This window comes from Capronia epimyces (assembly GCF_000585565.1).
Source record: "Capronia epimyces CBS 606.96 chromosome Unknown aczIQ-supercont1.9, whole genome shotgun sequence".
NCBI classification, from domain to species: domain Eukaryota; kingdom Fungi; phylum Ascomycota; class Eurotiomycetes; order Chaetothyriales; family Herpotrichiellaceae; genus Capronia; species Capronia epimyces.
In genome coordinates this window covers 621,754-637,900 of record NW_006912912.1, presented here as the reverse complement: position 1 = coordinate 637,900, position 16,147 = coordinate 621,754, and the positions used below count along the sequence as shown (strand labels likewise).

The following is a 16,147-nucleotide window of genomic DNA, read 5'->3' as shown; positions in this document are numbered from 1 at the left end:
CAAGAAGAAGTCGAATCCACGCAAGGAAAGAGACTCCCAGATTCGCACAAGGAGAGATGAGAGCGAAGATTAAATCTGCAGAACCAAAAGAAGGTTCGCCACTCTTGCCAAAGGGCGACAAATTCGGAAACGAAATTCAAAAGCCCTTGAATCTTCTGGTCATGTTGTATCTTGCTGAACAATTTCTTATTGTATGTGTCTAGACGGGCATGACTGCCTCAAGTGTGTCTGTTTCAGGTTTCCCAACTCACCTGTTTCCGAAGTCTTCATCGACGAAGCCTACCTCGATCAAACTCATGGTGCTTCCTACGGGCGTCTTGATGTTCTTGATCCCCAACCTCTTCCCCTGTCCGTGACCTTCCTCATGCTGAAAGACGCCCTCGATCAAGCCATCCCCGGCTTTGCGCAGCAACTCCTCCCACTCGGTCGCGTCGCGTTCCTTGGCGTTTGTCAACATCATCATCTGCAGATCAGTGGTGCGCATCATGCGCTCGACAGGGTCCGGCACGAGCCCGACAGTGGGAGGCATGACTTGGTCCATGATGACGATACGCGAGTCCGGGGCCATACTCGGGACGACGGCGCGGAGGATCTTCAGGGCGTAGGAGTCGCTGTAGTCGTGCAGGATCATGCGGAGGAAATACACGGCGGCGCCGGCGACGGGTTGGAGCGTGTAGAAGTCGTGCGACATGAAGGTGAAGCGCGGCAGCAAATCCTGCGGCACGACGCTGGTGGCCGGGTCGACGGCCCTGGCAACGATTTTGGGTAGGTCTTGCACAACGACCCTGATGTCCGGGTTGGCCTGGGCGATGGGGACGGCACTGTGGCCCACGTTGCCAGCGACGTCGACCACCACGCCGCCTTTCGGGAGGCTGGCCCAGTCGAATCCGCGCGCCACGTGCGCGTTGGCCATGATCGGCGTGCTGGCCATATATGTCATCAGCCGACTGAATCGCTCGCGACGCAACGATGAGATTGTGTCTGCGGCCCCAGCCCCGGTTTCATAGTACTCGTACATAGGTAGGTCGGTGTCGTAAAATAAATTCACCGCGCCGCGGTTCGGTTCGGGCCGGCCGTGGCCCCATTGCTCAAGGGCTTCGATCTGCCGAGCGACCGCGGGGAAGGTATCCTCTGCGATGAAAGTATTGAACGCCCCGACACCCCAGTGTGTCAGGAGCCGCGACGATGCCGTGTGCGAGACCATCCCCGGCGACGGTTCCCGGAAGACGTGGATCGCCATCAGCTGGCGCAGCATCTGTCGAAGTTGGCTGGGATCCAGACCGAGGGTGCGAGCAAGATCGGTGTAGCTGATGCTAGATCCCCCAGCGGTTGGGACTGCCGAGGGGATGTTGTACCGCTGGACGTAGCGGAAGGCGTTCAGGTCGTGAGCCTGTCCGGTTCAGTTTAGCTCAGTAAGATCGGGTCGGGTTGGTTCATCAAATATTCTTCTGGTGTCGAACGACGCAGACATGCACATAAACATACACACACAAACAACATTACGCAATAGAGAGAGAGCAGGCCAAGGGAGGGAGAGGCAGGCTTTCAAACATGCACGTGCAGAGAGTACTGTACTTCCAAAGTGAAAAGGGGATCATACGCAATGATAGGCATGCCACGTCAAGATCTCATCGGGCCCCGAGGCCAGGTCGTACAACCTCATGGCGGCGGCGCGGAGGTCGAGGCGAGCGTGCTGGATCTCAGGCGTGGCGGGTGGAAAGAAGGCAGGCCCGTCGGCATCGAAGGTCATGGGCGCGTGGTTGTTGGCCGCGAGGTATTCTTTGATCTGCTGGGCCGTGGAGAGGCATGTCTCTGCCAATTTGACCAGGTCTTCTTCTTTCGGGTCGAGCATGCTTTCACTCCTTCTTTCCCTTTTCTTTCCCTCGGCGGTTTTCCTATTCCTAAAGGTTCTCAACTTGGGGGTACAAGAGAGGAGGACTGGCAATGCGGTTTGACAGAAGATGAACGGATTATTTCATTCACAGCGAGAGATCTGAGTATAAGCGACGGAGACAGGAAGTTGGAAGGAGAAAGAGTCCCGAATATTAGATCTGCCACACGCCATATGCGCCCTCACCTGCATCTTTTATCTCGTAGCGCAAAGTCCAGCTTTTCAGGGTAATTTGACAGCTCGGTGGTGCATTAGAGCAAGTTGTTTAGGTGGTTATCAGTTAGTCTTGTGGGCGGCTGACCAAGTCTCGAGCGAGCGGGACAGACAGAAGGCCGAGAAGGGCTGCTCCACCGTGATCGAGACTTGGAGACAACAGACTCGTAAACGAGGACCGCAGTCTGGGTTGACCTGCCAGGTCGAGGAACAACAGTTGATTGCTACGCAGACGAAGATGGGAGTCGTGCGTCGTGCTAGAATCAATATTCTCGACCGTATTCTCGACCGCCACCCCGTGACCTGGCGCAGGCAAAATACTGAGTGCAGTGTCCTGTTACTACCTGCTTGTCCTACCTACTATCTACAAAGCTGCCGGAACACCCTCTTTCCAAACAACCACGATACCCTCGTCTTCCCATAGAGCTTGCAATCTTGCCGTGACATCGCCCTTGACAAGCACCAGATCGGCTCTCTTACCCTCGGCCACGACTCCGCGATCGTTGAACCCGAACCTCTTTGCCGGCAAGGCCGTCGCTGCATTCAATGCCTCTGGCACGCTCATACCACACTTCTCGACATACAATTCCAGTTCCATCCAGAGACTGGGACCTATGGCTGTGCCCTTCAGGCCCGCTACTGCGTCTGTTCCAGCCACAACATCAATGCCTTCCTGCTTGAGCTTGGCTACCGTCTGGAAGGCGTAGTCTAGCTGGGCAGCTGGGTCTTTCATGCCAATGACTTCGACCATGTTTTGCTTGGTGAAGTCATTCACAATCTCCTTCCGACCTGCGATCTCGGCAAACTTCTCTCTCACATCCTGCAGCTCGGCGGTCAAACTACTCAATACTGTCAGTGTGGGAATCACAAACGCGCCCGTCTGTCGGTAGAGATCGATGATGCTTTGCGGCGGAGGTTGGTCGATAAAGGTATGTGTCAAACCATCAGCACCGGCCTTGAGAACGACCTCCGTCATGTCGACGCTCAAAGCGTGGCCCACAACAGGCAGGCCAGCCGCGTGCGCCGCCTTGACGACAGCTGTTTGAAGCTCCAGGGTGGCCACCGGAATAGCCCCGGTGGGCAAAGCGAGTGAGCAGCAGTTCTCTTGCATCAGCTTGATATAGTCTGCTCCGTTGGCCTGGTGATTTTTGACAAACTCTGGCGCGCTTTCCACCGTGACATTGGGCCAGGTCGAAACAAAAGATTTGAGCTGAACCGGGTCAGAAATGGTGCCAATGACCAATACCGTGGCATCAATACAGAACGCTCACCTCATCTGACGGGTGAGGTCCAAGGACGATCGGTTTAGGCCATCCGCCTTCAATGGTAGCCCCGTAGAGTGAGCTCTTAAGGTCGGAGAGCGTGACAGTCCCCTTGGAACTTCGGGCCTTTGCCAGTTCGTCTGCAATCTCCTCCCGCCACTTGTGCACGGAGTCCGGATCGGAGTGCATGTCGCAAACGGTGGTGACGCCGCTTCTCAACGGCGATCGGAGAATATCAGACTGGTCCGAGCCTGGCGGTAGGTGCAACCCGTGAACGTGAGCGTGAGACTCGATGAGTCCTGGGAGCAGGCTATGCCCCTTGCCGTCGATGATGGTCGCTCCCGAGGGGAACGGAGCGGTGCTGGAACCTGTGGAGACGGCCGTGATCCTACCGCCATCCGAGTCAAAGACGACAGTTGCATTTTCATGAACCGAGTGGCCATCGAAAAGGAGGGCGGAATGGACGACCGTGAGCCTCATGTTGATTGATAGATGCGTGTCGAGACCCTGTCCAACGTATCCCACGATTCAATAGCACTGAGGACTCCAATGGACAGTCGGGTGCACACAGTTGTATCAAACTTCTAGGTCAGCCGGACCATGCACGTACCTTGGAATGAGGCTGGCAACCCTGGATTCGAACACCAAAGCAGGGCGAGGAATGGCGACACTGTCAAAGAGATCCAAAGCCAGGCGTTGCTGATGCAGAGACCAAACTACAGCAGCAAAAAAGGCGGGAATCCCACGTCTACAACCAAAATCTACATATAGATCAGGAGAGGGGTCCGGAGAACGATGTTCCCCGTATGGGGTATCCGTAACACGATGTCTGCATCAGGGCGGGGGTTACTGGGGTGAGATGTCGCGACTGGTATTACATTGCGAGTCCGGATTGGTGGTATTTCCAGCTCGACGCTCCTAGCTCTCGGCATTGGAAGCGCTATCATTTCTTCTTTTCGATCCTTTTCATTCTCACCCCATGGATTCAAGGCGGTGTGAGGACGGTCAAAAGTGGCAGCAGCATGCATGTCTCTGACTTACGGGTCGATCACTTTTTAACTTTGCTGATATTCAAAGATGCCGGGAGGTTTCAGACCATCTCTGAATTGGCGGTCTGGCATGCAGTCAGACATGCAGAAGACACTGAAAGAGTAGTTTTGACATCCGTGTAACATTGATGATCCCCTAGCCCCCTCTTGTGTCCCCTGGTGATGGTCCCGCCGGGAGCCAACTGGCACAGCCGAATCAAGCTGAGAGGCTTGAACCATCGGGAATCACTTCTTCATCCATCGGACGTCCGGTGAAGATACGGTACAGTAGTGCGGAATACGGATATTGTCACGGTACGAGTAGTCGCTTATAATGGTTGATAATACGGCCCGCCAAGCCGCTTTTATCACATCTCGGCTGACCTTCCCTGGCATAAGTATCAAAGTACGTAGTACGAAAGTTGGAGGAGTTGGGCTTGTTCAACTGCGTTTGGACCCCAGGTTCGCATCCTCAAACTCTATGCGATATTTCTTACCGTCTAGCTGATAGACTCGCGCCCCGGAAGAGACGGCGGGAGACCTAGCAGGTATCGTCTGTCTAGCCGTAGACAATGGCTTATTCTCCCTCGCCTACATCGCCCACCCGGCTTGACAATGCTGCGGATCTCAATCCTCGCTCCCCGACTCCTCCTGCGCAGCCCTTGTCGAAAAGAGACAAACGAAGGAATCAACATGTGGCCCATCAGCAGGAACTGTACAATGAGCTGGCCTCAAACCGGGAACAGCACTACCGAGAGCAACTTATCGCCCTGCAGACTGACATGAGCCTCATCTCCCAGGCATATCTCTACGATGCGGAGCCCCTGGAAGATTCACCAGAGGAGGTGGCTAGAATTGCAGAACTCGCAGCTTCGGGTACTCCGTATCAGTCACAAATGTCGTCTCTTGCTGGTAAATGGTATGCCGAGTTTGTGCAGGAAGTAAACGATGCGAAAGAAGCCAAAGAGATAGCTCTGATCCAACTTATGGTAGGTTGAATCCAGCCAATGTCAAGCCTTCCAAACCTAACCCAAGCATACAGAACAACCACAATACACGCCTAGAAAGAGTGAAGTACGAATGTGACTATCGGCTCCATCTCGCTGCGGAGGAGTGTGAACACATGACATCGACCTTGCGGGAGCGGCTTTTCCAAGCGCTTTCCAACAAGCGACAACGTCTGATGAAGGAGAAGGAACAACTTGACATTGCCGATACCAACGCTCTTCTTCTGCATCCGAGTCAGTTCAGTATCACCAACCCCGCAAGTCCTGGAGGGAACCACACCAGTCGCAAAACACGCTTCACAAGACATCGGGAGCAAGAAGACTTGAATGGAGAAGGCACGAACAAGCGAAAGCGTAGACACGCAGATGACGACGTTGGTTCACCCTCACGAAACGGGGTTTCGACTCCCGCAGACCGCGGCCGTGGAGCGGCGGCCAACCAGACAGCCCCCCTCTATTCGATCCACTCGCTCTTCACAGATAAGGAACTCAACTTCCAATCCCACCAGGCCCAGGTTGCAGCTCGACACTTCTTCGCAACGTCTCGAAAGGAGGGCGAGACAGGCAGCACACGAAAGCGAGGCCGAGATGACGATGATAAACGCGCTGGGTCCGAGGACTCTGGTTCCGAGGATGATGAAGAGCTGGAAGCACCTGAGATGGACAGATCTGCAAGTCAAAATGTGCACGTCACCAGGTCGACTCGGACGTTTGGCGGCATCAATGGATTGAACTCGCTCAGCGACTTGGCAGAGAAATCAGCCACTCGTCCTGCCCTCCCCTATGCCACATTACACACGCATCAAGGAAGACAGGGGACGTTCCTACCCCAGCCAAGCCGATTAATGGCGGAGGAACTCGAGGAAGATCTATTGAAGATTGCTCAGATTGAAACACAGCCCAAAGGCCAGGTCGACAAGAGGGCGATTGAAGAAGCACTCAAACCCTTGTCCGAGTCACGGAGTAACTTGGCCCCGGATTGGCCAGTGTATCTCGATGTCCATCTTGTGGAGGTGGATCCAAGGAAGACAAGAGCACGGGGAGCCTGACCGCAACGTGGAGCGGGTTCGCGGCTTTGCGGCTTTGGGAGGGGACAGGCTGTCGCAACGTAGGGATGAACCATCTGAGGTCTGAGGCAGAGAGCGACTGAAAGATGACTCAAGAAGGTAATATGCCGGTGTCGCCCATACGACAGGAGCGGTAGACTTAGTTACAGGCAGATGGTGTCATCAATACTGATCATGTGCTGTCCGCCGTCCCCGGATTCCTCCTCCACCTCTCCACCCATATTCCCTGTCGAGTGTCCAGTGACTGCTCATCACTCTCCTCCCCCGCACTTTTCGCATCTTGCAGAGCTTCATGACCTGGTCGAATGGTCGGCCATGTCTCTGGTCATCCTGCTTAGCTCACTCCGATCTTACAATTGTCCTGCCCACCGGCGATGGGCGATGGGCGATGGGCGATGGAGCTGCGGTGTGAGTAATGTAACCTACGCACCGCTTCCTGGTAAGTCCAATTATAAATTCCTGTCCCATTCCAGGTTTGCTGGCCAGTCTCTGTGTACTGTGGCTGCTTCCATATTATACTAGGTGTCGTCACAGTATGCGGTGTTCGATCGTACACATCCTCCTGGGCTACACGGTCGTTGCGCCTGTCCTGTGCCAGACAAGCACGAACTCCTCCAATTCGACCGGGACTGTGAGCCCTTTCGCTGTCTATACTTTGTCGGCGGAGAACATCACGGCAAAATTTATACCCTATGGCGCTCGTCTTACATCTCTCCTAGTACAGGACCGCCAGGGCCAGTTGCAAGATGTGGTAGCAGGATACGACAATCCGACTCAATATGTGACCGATACCGAAACGAATCATACCTACTTCGGGTCGATTGTCGGCCGGTACGCAAATCGCATCAAGAATAGCACCTTTACGTTGAACGGCCATACCTACCATATTCCGGCCAACGAGAACGCCGGCGCGGACACTCTGCATGGAGGTACCGTCGGGTATGATCAGCGCAACTGGACCGTGGTGGCCACATCGAGTTCGAGCATCACTTTCAGTCTGCTTGACACCGGCTTCGAGGGATTCCCTGGCACTGTTCTAATAACAGCCACGTTCACGGTTGGGAGTTTTGCCAGTGGGCCGCATGGCGAAGTGCACCCGCGACTAACGAGCAGTATTGTATCTCAGGCCCTCGATCAAGAGACGCCGATAATGCTGGCAAACCACATTTACTGGAACCTGAATGCATTCAAACAGGCGACAATACTGAATGACACCACTTTGTGGATGCCTTATTCCGATCGGTATATCGTCGTCGACCCTATCTTGATCCCGACCGGTGCACTGGGGTCAGTCTCCAACTTGTCCGCATTGAACTTCACCTCGCCTAAGCTGCTTGGAGACGCTATCGCCCACGCCGCTGGCGTTTGCGGAGCAGGGTGTACCGGGATAGATAACGCTTTCATCCTTGACAGACCGGCCGATGCTGGCCCAACATCGTCCAACTACCCCGTGCTCTCATTGTGGTCCGAGACTACGGGAATACGGGTGGACGTGTCGACCAACCAGCAAGGGCTCCAGTTATACAGCTGCAACGGCCAGAATGGCACTATTCCGGTCAAGCAAAGCCAGCAACAGAGAAACAACGGCACACAGGGCGCGGCCAAGTATGTCAACAAGCATGGCTGTCTGGTCATTGAGACGCAAGCCTGGATTGACGGGGTTAATCATCCGGAATGGGGGGTTAACAATTACGAGCTCTTCTCGCCCACAACTGGGCCTGCAGTGAACTTTGCCACCTATGATTTCTCGACTTTTTGAGAGACCCGCTGCGATGACGAAGAGAAGGAAAGGGTTAGAGAGTAGAGTGAGTTGAGTACCTATTCTACCTATTCTAGTGAAGAATGAAAAGTGGCATCGATTCTATAATCTATGAGGCGTGTGGGAGCAGCCAATCAGGATCCCTAGATTCACGTCATTGTAAACAAACAAAGTGCCATGAACGTACGAGTACCAGTATCACCAACACAGGCACGGCACAGCACAGCACAGCGTTGCAGGGCAAGCACAACCACAACCGCGACAGTCATATTCGACCTGGCTGGCAACAGAACCACAGCAGCCTACGATACTCTTGATGGCCTCCATGCTCGCCCGTGAACTTGCACTTTTCTTTGCCTGAATGGGATGCTGGAGCAGCCCGAGCCCGAGCATTTCAGCCATTTAATTTCCAGCATGTCGCAAGCCCCCACCAAGACTTCGTCCTTCCACTACGACGACGCCAGCTCCTCGCCCGATCCTCTCGCCACTTCTATCGACGATGGCATGGTTATGGGGAGTGTCGCAGCTACAGCTGGAACTAGACTATCACCTTTCAAGAGGACGGGAACACGTGTAATCCAGGCACCGAGGAGAGCTTCCAAAACGACACACCACGAGTTTGGATCGATACCCTCCTCTCCCTTTCGCGCCGTGTCCGAGCAGAATACCAGCCCCTGGAAAATTAGAGTCACAGTGGAAACAGAACACGAGGAGTCGGAGATGGATAACACGGCGACCCGGAGAGTGACTAGGACGGTGATGATTCCCCTGCGCCAGGACTCTTCGCCCGCAGACAAGGAAGACGGCTCCGTTAGAGGAAGAAGATCTCAAACAAGTCCCAGCAAAGGCAAGAGAAGCGGGACCCCAGTACGTGGCGGGAGGAATGGGGATCGCGCCCGGAGACAGAGTGTGACAGACCTGAATGTACGACCACTAGGCGACGATGCAGACGAGGATGACTGGTTGAGGCAGAAAAGATCGCCGCGCAAGAGAAAGGTATCTCGAAGTCGAAAGAGTGTTCATGGTGGCGAAGCCATGACGCAGTCGGCAGGACAATCCAATGTTTCTGATTTCGAGATCCGACGGGATACGGATGCTGAAAGCGACGATGGTCTTCCGCACCAAGAACATGCCACATCTGATGTTGAATCAGCCGGACTGCGCAACCTCGACTTGAACAGAGTGACAGTCCGACCCCGAGCGCTGTCCACCAAATGTGAACCCAAGGGGTTTCTGGACAATGAAGGGCCAGCAGCACTCCCAGCGAGAAAGCCGTCGGAGGTGCGAAAAGTGTCCGTTAACAGCGCGAAGAGCTATCCGACTCCCTCTCCCAGTTCCTCCCCCCATAGAGACTCTGATGACATTGGCAATCCTGCGGATCACATCTCCCCTGGTCATGAAGGCTTTGACACCATACTTGAAAGCGAAGGGTTTACCATGATCGATCTGGAGACCCTCCCCTCAGCCAAGCAGTACTTCAGTAGCCCGGCAGAAGCGGAGGTAGAGAAGCTGTCTGGGTCTTCAAAAGAAGTGTCCTGGCAAAAGCAAGAAGCAACAGCAATACTGAAAAGTGATGGCGACAGTTCAAGGAGAAAAGAGCCTTCGGTTGAGACGGATATGGTTACCTATCCAGCTCTGGATATTGACGATAGTGACATATCCAGCACCGTTCCCTCGTCACCGCCAGTCCTAGAGCAGAAGAAGAGCCTCTTGCAGGTCCCGAGCTCGACGGCAAGCACTGCTCGAAAGGTGACACCACAACCGTATTCATCCCCCCAACTCCCCTCTCCCCCAAAACAAGATGTTCGAAGAACTCCGCACCACCAACATCGTGGATCTGTCTCCGCTCTAGTCGCCGGCATTGCATTACAGGGCGTAGTCTCGCCGAAGCACTCCAGCGACAGGGTCTCGGCGAGAGAGAAACGCACATCGTCACCATCTCGAGACCCGGAGAACGCCGGTGGGTTGTTTCAAGGATTTGACTCGGGGACTCAACGCGAGCTTAGAGCTGGGCTTAGATTCGGTGAAGAACTTGCCCGACGTCAATCTCCAGCTCAACCGACGGCAGTGTCTCCCACAGATCCTTCCACGACCGAAGAGCACAAGCCGTCGGATTTGGGCACAGGCACCGCCCTGAAAGCTCAAGCCAAGGTCGATAATCAAGCCGGAACGCAAGTTTGGCGAGGTGAAAATTTGGTCCAGCGTACTCCAGTCCAAGTCTTGGCCAGCAACGCTATCAAGGTGACGGAAGCGGACAAATCTCACCCCCGGACACCTCAGATTGCACCCTCGACGAAGGGAGACAGAACACTCTTGGATACCCAGGCTCGACGAGAACGAGAGTGGCAATTGGAGAGAGAAGCTATTTCGAGGCAGATTCAAAATGCCAACGAGAGCCAGGTCATTGTGATTGATAGTGACAGTGATGACGAGGATGAAGCCTTGCAAGAAAGCCGAGACGCCAATGCATGGTGTGACTCCTGTGCTCAGGACAACGACGAGGAAGAGGATATCTGGCTCGCGGAAGCAAAGAACTCCTCGAGTCCAGGACCGGAGGCAGATGTGCCGGCTCGATCTGACGAGAACGATTTCTTCATTCGGACTGACCAAATCAAGCAGCGCGAGCGATCAGGAGATGTCCTGAGTCGGCCGCGGAGGAGTCTGATACCGAGTCCATGGAAACGAGGCGATGATATTGATCCTCCGCTCGAGCAGAGCACCTTTGTATCGACCACCGCGGACGACATTAGCGGCCTATTGTTCTACAAAGACGGAGAAAGTAAGATTCAGTTCGGTGCTGGAGAGATCAAGAGACAGCAGCTGCGGCAGAGAACTAGTAGTGGGACATTCGACATTAACCTCATGGTAGGGACGCCGACCAAGGAGCGTGTCGAGGACGAGACCGCCGAAGAGAGTGTTCTGGAGGAAGAGGACAGTATCGACAGAACAGACACACAGGCCCATGTCGATGAAAGTGGACTTTCAACGCAAACGCAGGAAGATGGGAAACCTGGCCAGGATCTGAGCAACGACAGCATGAACCCTCCGGAACCAGCTACTTCTACTTCGCAACCCATCAGAATCCCCGTAAATTTCAACAACTCATCAAACCCCATTCCAGCGCAGCCAGGCGTCTGTCTTCAACCTACCCAACTCCGATCGCCCTCACCTGGTCAGGCTGTGCTATTATCTCCCCAGCGACCACCGACACCTCGCTCTGCATTGAAAGGCTCCCGGCAGAGCTTTCCAGAAGACCTGGGAAAGGAGAAGCCAGACACGCCCAACGTGATTAGAAAAGTGGTTTTTAGTGAAAGATCAAGAGGTGTGGATATTCATGGCCTGGAAAGCAGCTTCAGTATGAGGTCGGGAAGTGATGACTCTACGGCTGGTGAGCTTGAATGGCAGTTATACCGTGAGTGGCAGGCCCATGACGCATCACAGAGTGCGAAGGCATGCGAGGGCGAAGTACAGACAGAAGACGAGACTGAAGAGCATGGACAACATTCACCAAACGAGGCGAAGACTTGGGTCCCCGAAGACGTGTCTACGACAGTCCGCTCTGTGCCCGACCCTGCGCCGGCGAAGAAAGGCTGGACCAGCTGGCTCTGGGGATCCAAGGCAACACCACAACCGGACTTGGAATCCAGCTCATCTCCTGGCCAGGGCCAGGATCAGGGCCAGGACATGGACCAGTATCTACCCACGATCAAGGGGATCTCAAGCACTGCACGCATGGATGGAGCAGAAGACGAGGAAGACCACGACGATGAATCTCATCAACAAAGTCAAAGTCAAAGTCGAGGCTGGGAGAAGACGAGATCATCCATCGCGTCGTCGCACTCGACCTGGGACAGCAACAAGCGAACAGCCTCGACACAAGTTCGTCCTCAAGCAAGCAAGCCAGCCAACAGCGACAAACCCACCAGATCCGTGACCAAACCACCATCTTACCTCCTCCCGCCATCCTATCCGTCCGACCCACGCCGAGCACCCACCAGTGCGCTCGCTCTAAGCGGGAAATTCACCAACACGCACTTCCGCACGCTGCACATCATCTACCGCAAATCCCTGCGCCCGAAATTCCACGCCCCGGCACGTCGGACGATCCGGCCAGAAGTCATGGCCCTGCTGGGCATGGAGATGGAAATTGACGAGACGGCACATGGAGTCGACGGGGTTTTCACCTGGAAAGTCGGCCACGCCGAGTGTGAAGTGCTGGAACGTTTCATGCAGGAGTGTGAGTTTAGTCACGGGGTTTGGATGGGCAGGAAGGTTTGTATCAGCTCCGGCCTTGACACCCACAACAACGGCGACCTCGACAGCAAGGTCAAGATCGTCCTCGGCGAGCAAGTGGCTGTGGAATGGGGCTGGAGCGTCGAGCAGCTGGCAGAATGGCTGTGTCGGATCGTTGTGGGGGAGGTGGTTCGGGAAGAGGAGCAGACGGGCAACGACAAGGGCAACGGCAAGGACAAGGGGATGAAAGTCAGATAGGATGACAATGACACTGCCCATAGCTGTATAAACGGGGATGCGTACTCTGTTGTGTGTGTGCTGCTGCTCTGTTCTACTTGTTGCTCTCGCCACGGATGCCGCTCTTGGGGTTGGGTTTTGGCTGGCGCCTTGATATTGATAATGATATTGATATTGATAATGATATTGATAATGATATTGATAATGATATTGATAATGATATTGATAATGATATTGATATTGCCATTCGTATTTCTATTCCTATTAGCCTACTCATATTACGACGTCTTTTTCTCTCTCTGTGTCTGTGTGTGTGTGTGTTCTATAATATTAATGCTCCGTTCTCCTCATCTTTCTCTACCGTAAAAGATGTGCTATGCTATGTGCTACATGCGCGTTCGGTCATCCTGGAAGTTGTTATTTGAAACTCCAAGTCGACATCTCGGGGTATCGGGGTATCATATTGAACTACAGTGGCAGTAAGAGGAGTAATGGCAGAAGGAGGAGTAATAGCAGTTATAGCAGTTATAGCAGTTATAGCAGTTATAGCAGTTATATCAGTAAGAGCAGTTATAGGAGTCATAGCAGTAAGAGCAGTAAGAGCAGTTATAGGAGTAATGGCAGTAATGGCAGTCTGCATTCTGATCCTGATATTTGATATGGCTCGAGCTGGTGTCGATATCAACCACAGTATCCCATTGCCTCATTGCCGTAGCTCGCTGGATATTGTTGATATCTGATAACCCGTTCCTGCGCGATGCATATTTGACCACCCCCTTGAAGACCAGTACAATACATTTATTTTACCAAGGTAGTGAACATGCCACCCCGGCATTCATTGACCGGCATTGTCCTCTCCCAGTATCATCTCTATCCATATACTCCGTCCAGTATGGGGTTTGGTACACAGGTTGCGGAGGGACCATGGCCTAGAGTTTCGTATCAAAGACCAGGATAGACTATCGTCGCCACAACCGATCAAAGGACCATGACAGAGCTAGGCGCGGGAGCAACTTGAGAGGCCAGAGCAAGGAGGAATATCTCATCCGATGATAGGTGCCACGATACCCTGCCTCCTGCTGAGATGCCAGGACTGAAATTGTCGGTGATGCTTGACGAGCGATGACAGCTAAGAGTTTCTGCCGTCAAAACATGTTGAGGGGAGAGTTCGCCTGCTCGAAGCAGGAAAATCGACTCGTCAATCATGATGGCTCATTCCGCGTCAATCGTTGCTTCAAATTGGAGAAAGGTTCAGCCAAAAGTCGGCTCTTCCGTCAGAGTCCACAAGCCGCCGTCAGAATATTCTGAGGTGGTCCAACTGTCTGGTAACCATCTCCAGCCGCACCTTCAATCACTTGGGTGTAGCTAGCACTGCCGGTGAAATTACAGGGACCGTACCCTGCAACCACACCAATCTGGTCAATCGTAATGTCGCTGCAGTCCCCGATAGCGTAGGCCGGTATACCGAGACATTCAATGTTTTCCAGGTCGTATGTTGTACCATCGGCTGGAACCCACAAGCCATAGGTTTGAGATCCTCCGACCATGACGACGTTGGTTGGCCAATCGCCCGACGAGGAGAAGTCGGAGTCGCTAACAGGTGACCGGACCTTGATCTTCCTGGGATTGAGTGATTTACGAACAACTGGGGTCGCTGAGGCAAAGCCGAGGAATGCCAACCAGAAACAGAGTAAAGCTGGATAGTACATTTCGGATTGTGTCGATACGGTTGAGTGAAACGAAGGATCAATGTTCGATTGTGTTGGAGGATAAGATACAGTGAGAGTAATCGCTTCTGCAAGCCCTTTTTAAACCGTACCTAGGTATCGGTGGCTTGACCTTCCTTCTCGCCCAAACAAGTCCTGCGTCGGACGGGAAGCAATAGGAAGGACCCTGAACTCCTGTGAAATATCGGTGCTGGAGTGCTGGACAGATAAGAGAACGGGTTCCGATGCAGATAAGAGGCCAGTATGTGCAGAAGCTGTGGAGGAGGCTGCCCTGTGAGACAGTTTCTCTTGTTCCAGTCGGGTTTAAGAACAGTGGGAGTTCTATGTTAACGAGTGACAGGGTGGAGGAAGATTGAAGGACGATTGGACTGGCGGATTCAAGTCTCGACTGTTCGGGACACTGTGCGCTGATGCGCCGGGATCTTGGGTAACGAACGTGAGAGAGAAAGAGTTTACAAGAAGGAAGACTGAAGGAAAATAATAGTCGTATTTGCAGGCCAGTCAGTGTTGCAAGGCGTTCTGACCCAGGGGCCACAAGAGGGCACTAGAATTGTCGACGATTGAAGCTTGAATGGTCACTATGACCAAGAGGATGCCAGTAGCCGGTAACGGTGGCGGGCGTTACAGCAGCCAACAACAAGCGTGCGGTTCGAGGCGCACGCACGATCGAAACCGGCTCGTCCGGCGGACAGGCATACCAGAGGATATATGCCAATATGGCTATCTCACGGAGGATTTGAGATTTTGGAGTGGGATTGCTACGAAACAGACTGTCAGTGGTGCCCGCCGACCGGGTTGAGGCGAGCAATCGAGGTTGACGACCAGTTCGAAAGGGTGACGTTGGGATGCGACGACCCGGTGGTGGTGTGGCTCTTCTCTGGTCTCTGGTCTCTGGTCTCTTGATCCACGGATGGAGGAGAGAACGCACGGTTGCTCTCGGGTGGGTTTCAGGTGGACTGGTGAGTCTTCCCTGATTGACTGCCCTTCTCGGCGCCCATGGCCCTTCCGCCGCTCCTTAACTCTGGAGTCTCGGAACATGATGGTTGAAGGGATGGTTCTGGAGCTCATGATGGGGGGCGGGCAGACGATGTGGGTGACGCGTCGGGATGCAGCCGATTTGCTTCTGGGCCTGGTATCCCTGCAGATATTAGGATTGGCCTTAGGACCCTTGTCAAAGGCAGTTGATGGGCTCTCAGGGCCTGGCGCTTGAGAACGTGGTGCCGAGGTGCGGCAGCATTCTGTAAGGCCAGCGCCAAAGGATTTGGGCTGTTATGGAGGTGGATCACCCGGTCTAGGCTGGTAGAAGGCCGGATTGCAGGATTTGGGGGCGAAGCGTGGCTTAGGATAGAAGGGAGTCCGCAGCTCGGTCCGGAAGGTAAGAAAGCCCGTTGCGTTGAGAAGCCGAGGGGATTGTCATGAGAGATAAGAGGTAAGTCAGGTAAGTCAGGTAAGAGGGGTAGAGGGAGAGAGTATGGAGGAAAACCTGAAGCATTGCTACAATGCTGTACTTTGTACGGAGCACGTGTACATAGGTACTCGGTAGGTGGCAAGGAAGCTCAAGGACCTGCAAACTGCGCTTCTGGCGGGGTCATTGATGTATCTTGCTGGAGCCACCAGAGCTAGAACAGGCAGCACCTACAGGTACGGAGTACTGTTGTACTATTAAGATGCACGACTAAGGCACGCACGCTTCATCCGTCGGTTACTACCCTCAGGGAGGTAC

At 53.9% G+C, this 16,147-nt stretch overlaps 6 protein-coding genes across 6 annotated transcripts; 3 read left to right on the top strand and 3 right to left on the bottom strand.

Moving 5' to 3' along the window:
• Nucleotides 1-247: 247 nt before the first annotated feature.
• Nucleotides 248-1,852, bottom strand: A1O3_09219 (uncharacterized protein; the record flags this gene model as incomplete). Its single annotated transcript, XM_007739313.1, has 2 exons — nucleotides 248-1,390; nucleotides 1,601-1,852. 2 exons carry the CDS (start codon nucleotides 1,850-1,852, stop codon nucleotides 248-250), a joined length of 1,395 nt encoding a protein of 464 aa, XP_007737503.1.
• Nucleotides 1,853-2,468: 616 nt separating this feature from the next.
• On the bottom strand, nucleotides 2,469-3,846 carry A1O3_09218 (uncharacterized protein; the record flags this gene model as incomplete). The annotated part of the gene is made up of 2 exons (XM_007739312.1): nucleotides 2,469-3,314; nucleotides 3,376-3,846. The coding sequence occupies 2 exons, from the start codon at nucleotides 3,844-3,846 to the stop codon at nucleotides 2,469-2,471; spliced, it is 1,317 nt and encodes a 438-aa protein (XP_007737502.1).
• A 1,120-nt stretch (nucleotides 3,847-4,966) lies between these two features.
• Nucleotides 4,967-6,450, top strand: A1O3_09217 (uncharacterized protein; the record flags this gene model as incomplete). The annotated part of the gene is made up of 2 exons (XM_007739311.1): nucleotides 4,967-5,383; nucleotides 5,437-6,450. 2 exons carry the CDS (start codon nucleotides 4,967-4,969, stop codon nucleotides 6,448-6,450), a joined length of 1,431 nt encoding a protein of 476 aa, XP_007737501.1.
• Nucleotides 6,451-7,003: 553 nt separating this feature from the next.
• A1O3_09216 (aldose 1-epimerase) lies at nucleotides 7,004-8,227 on the top strand (the record flags this gene model as incomplete). The annotated part of the gene is made up of 1 exon (XM_007739310.1): nucleotides 7,004-8,227. One exon carries the CDS (start codon nucleotides 7,004-7,006, stop codon nucleotides 8,225-8,227), a length of 1,224 nt encoding a protein of 407 aa, XP_007737500.1.
• Nucleotides 8,228-8,641: 414 nt separating this feature from the next.
• On the top strand, nucleotides 8,642-12,718 carry A1O3_09215 (uncharacterized protein; the record flags this gene model as incomplete). Its single annotated transcript, XM_007739309.1, has 1 exon — nucleotides 8,642-12,718. One exon carries the CDS (start codon nucleotides 8,642-8,644, stop codon nucleotides 12,716-12,718), a length of 4,077 nt encoding a protein of 1,358 aa, XP_007737499.1.
• Nucleotides 12,719-13,971: 1,253 nt separating this feature from the next.
• A1O3_09214 (uncharacterized protein) lies at nucleotides 13,972-14,406 on the bottom strand (the record flags this gene model as incomplete). The annotated part of the gene is made up of 1 exon (XM_007739308.1): nucleotides 13,972-14,406. One exon carries the CDS (start codon nucleotides 14,404-14,406, stop codon nucleotides 13,972-13,974), a length of 435 nt encoding a protein of 144 aa, XP_007737498.1.
• Nucleotides 14,407-16,147: the final 1,741 nt, after the last annotated feature.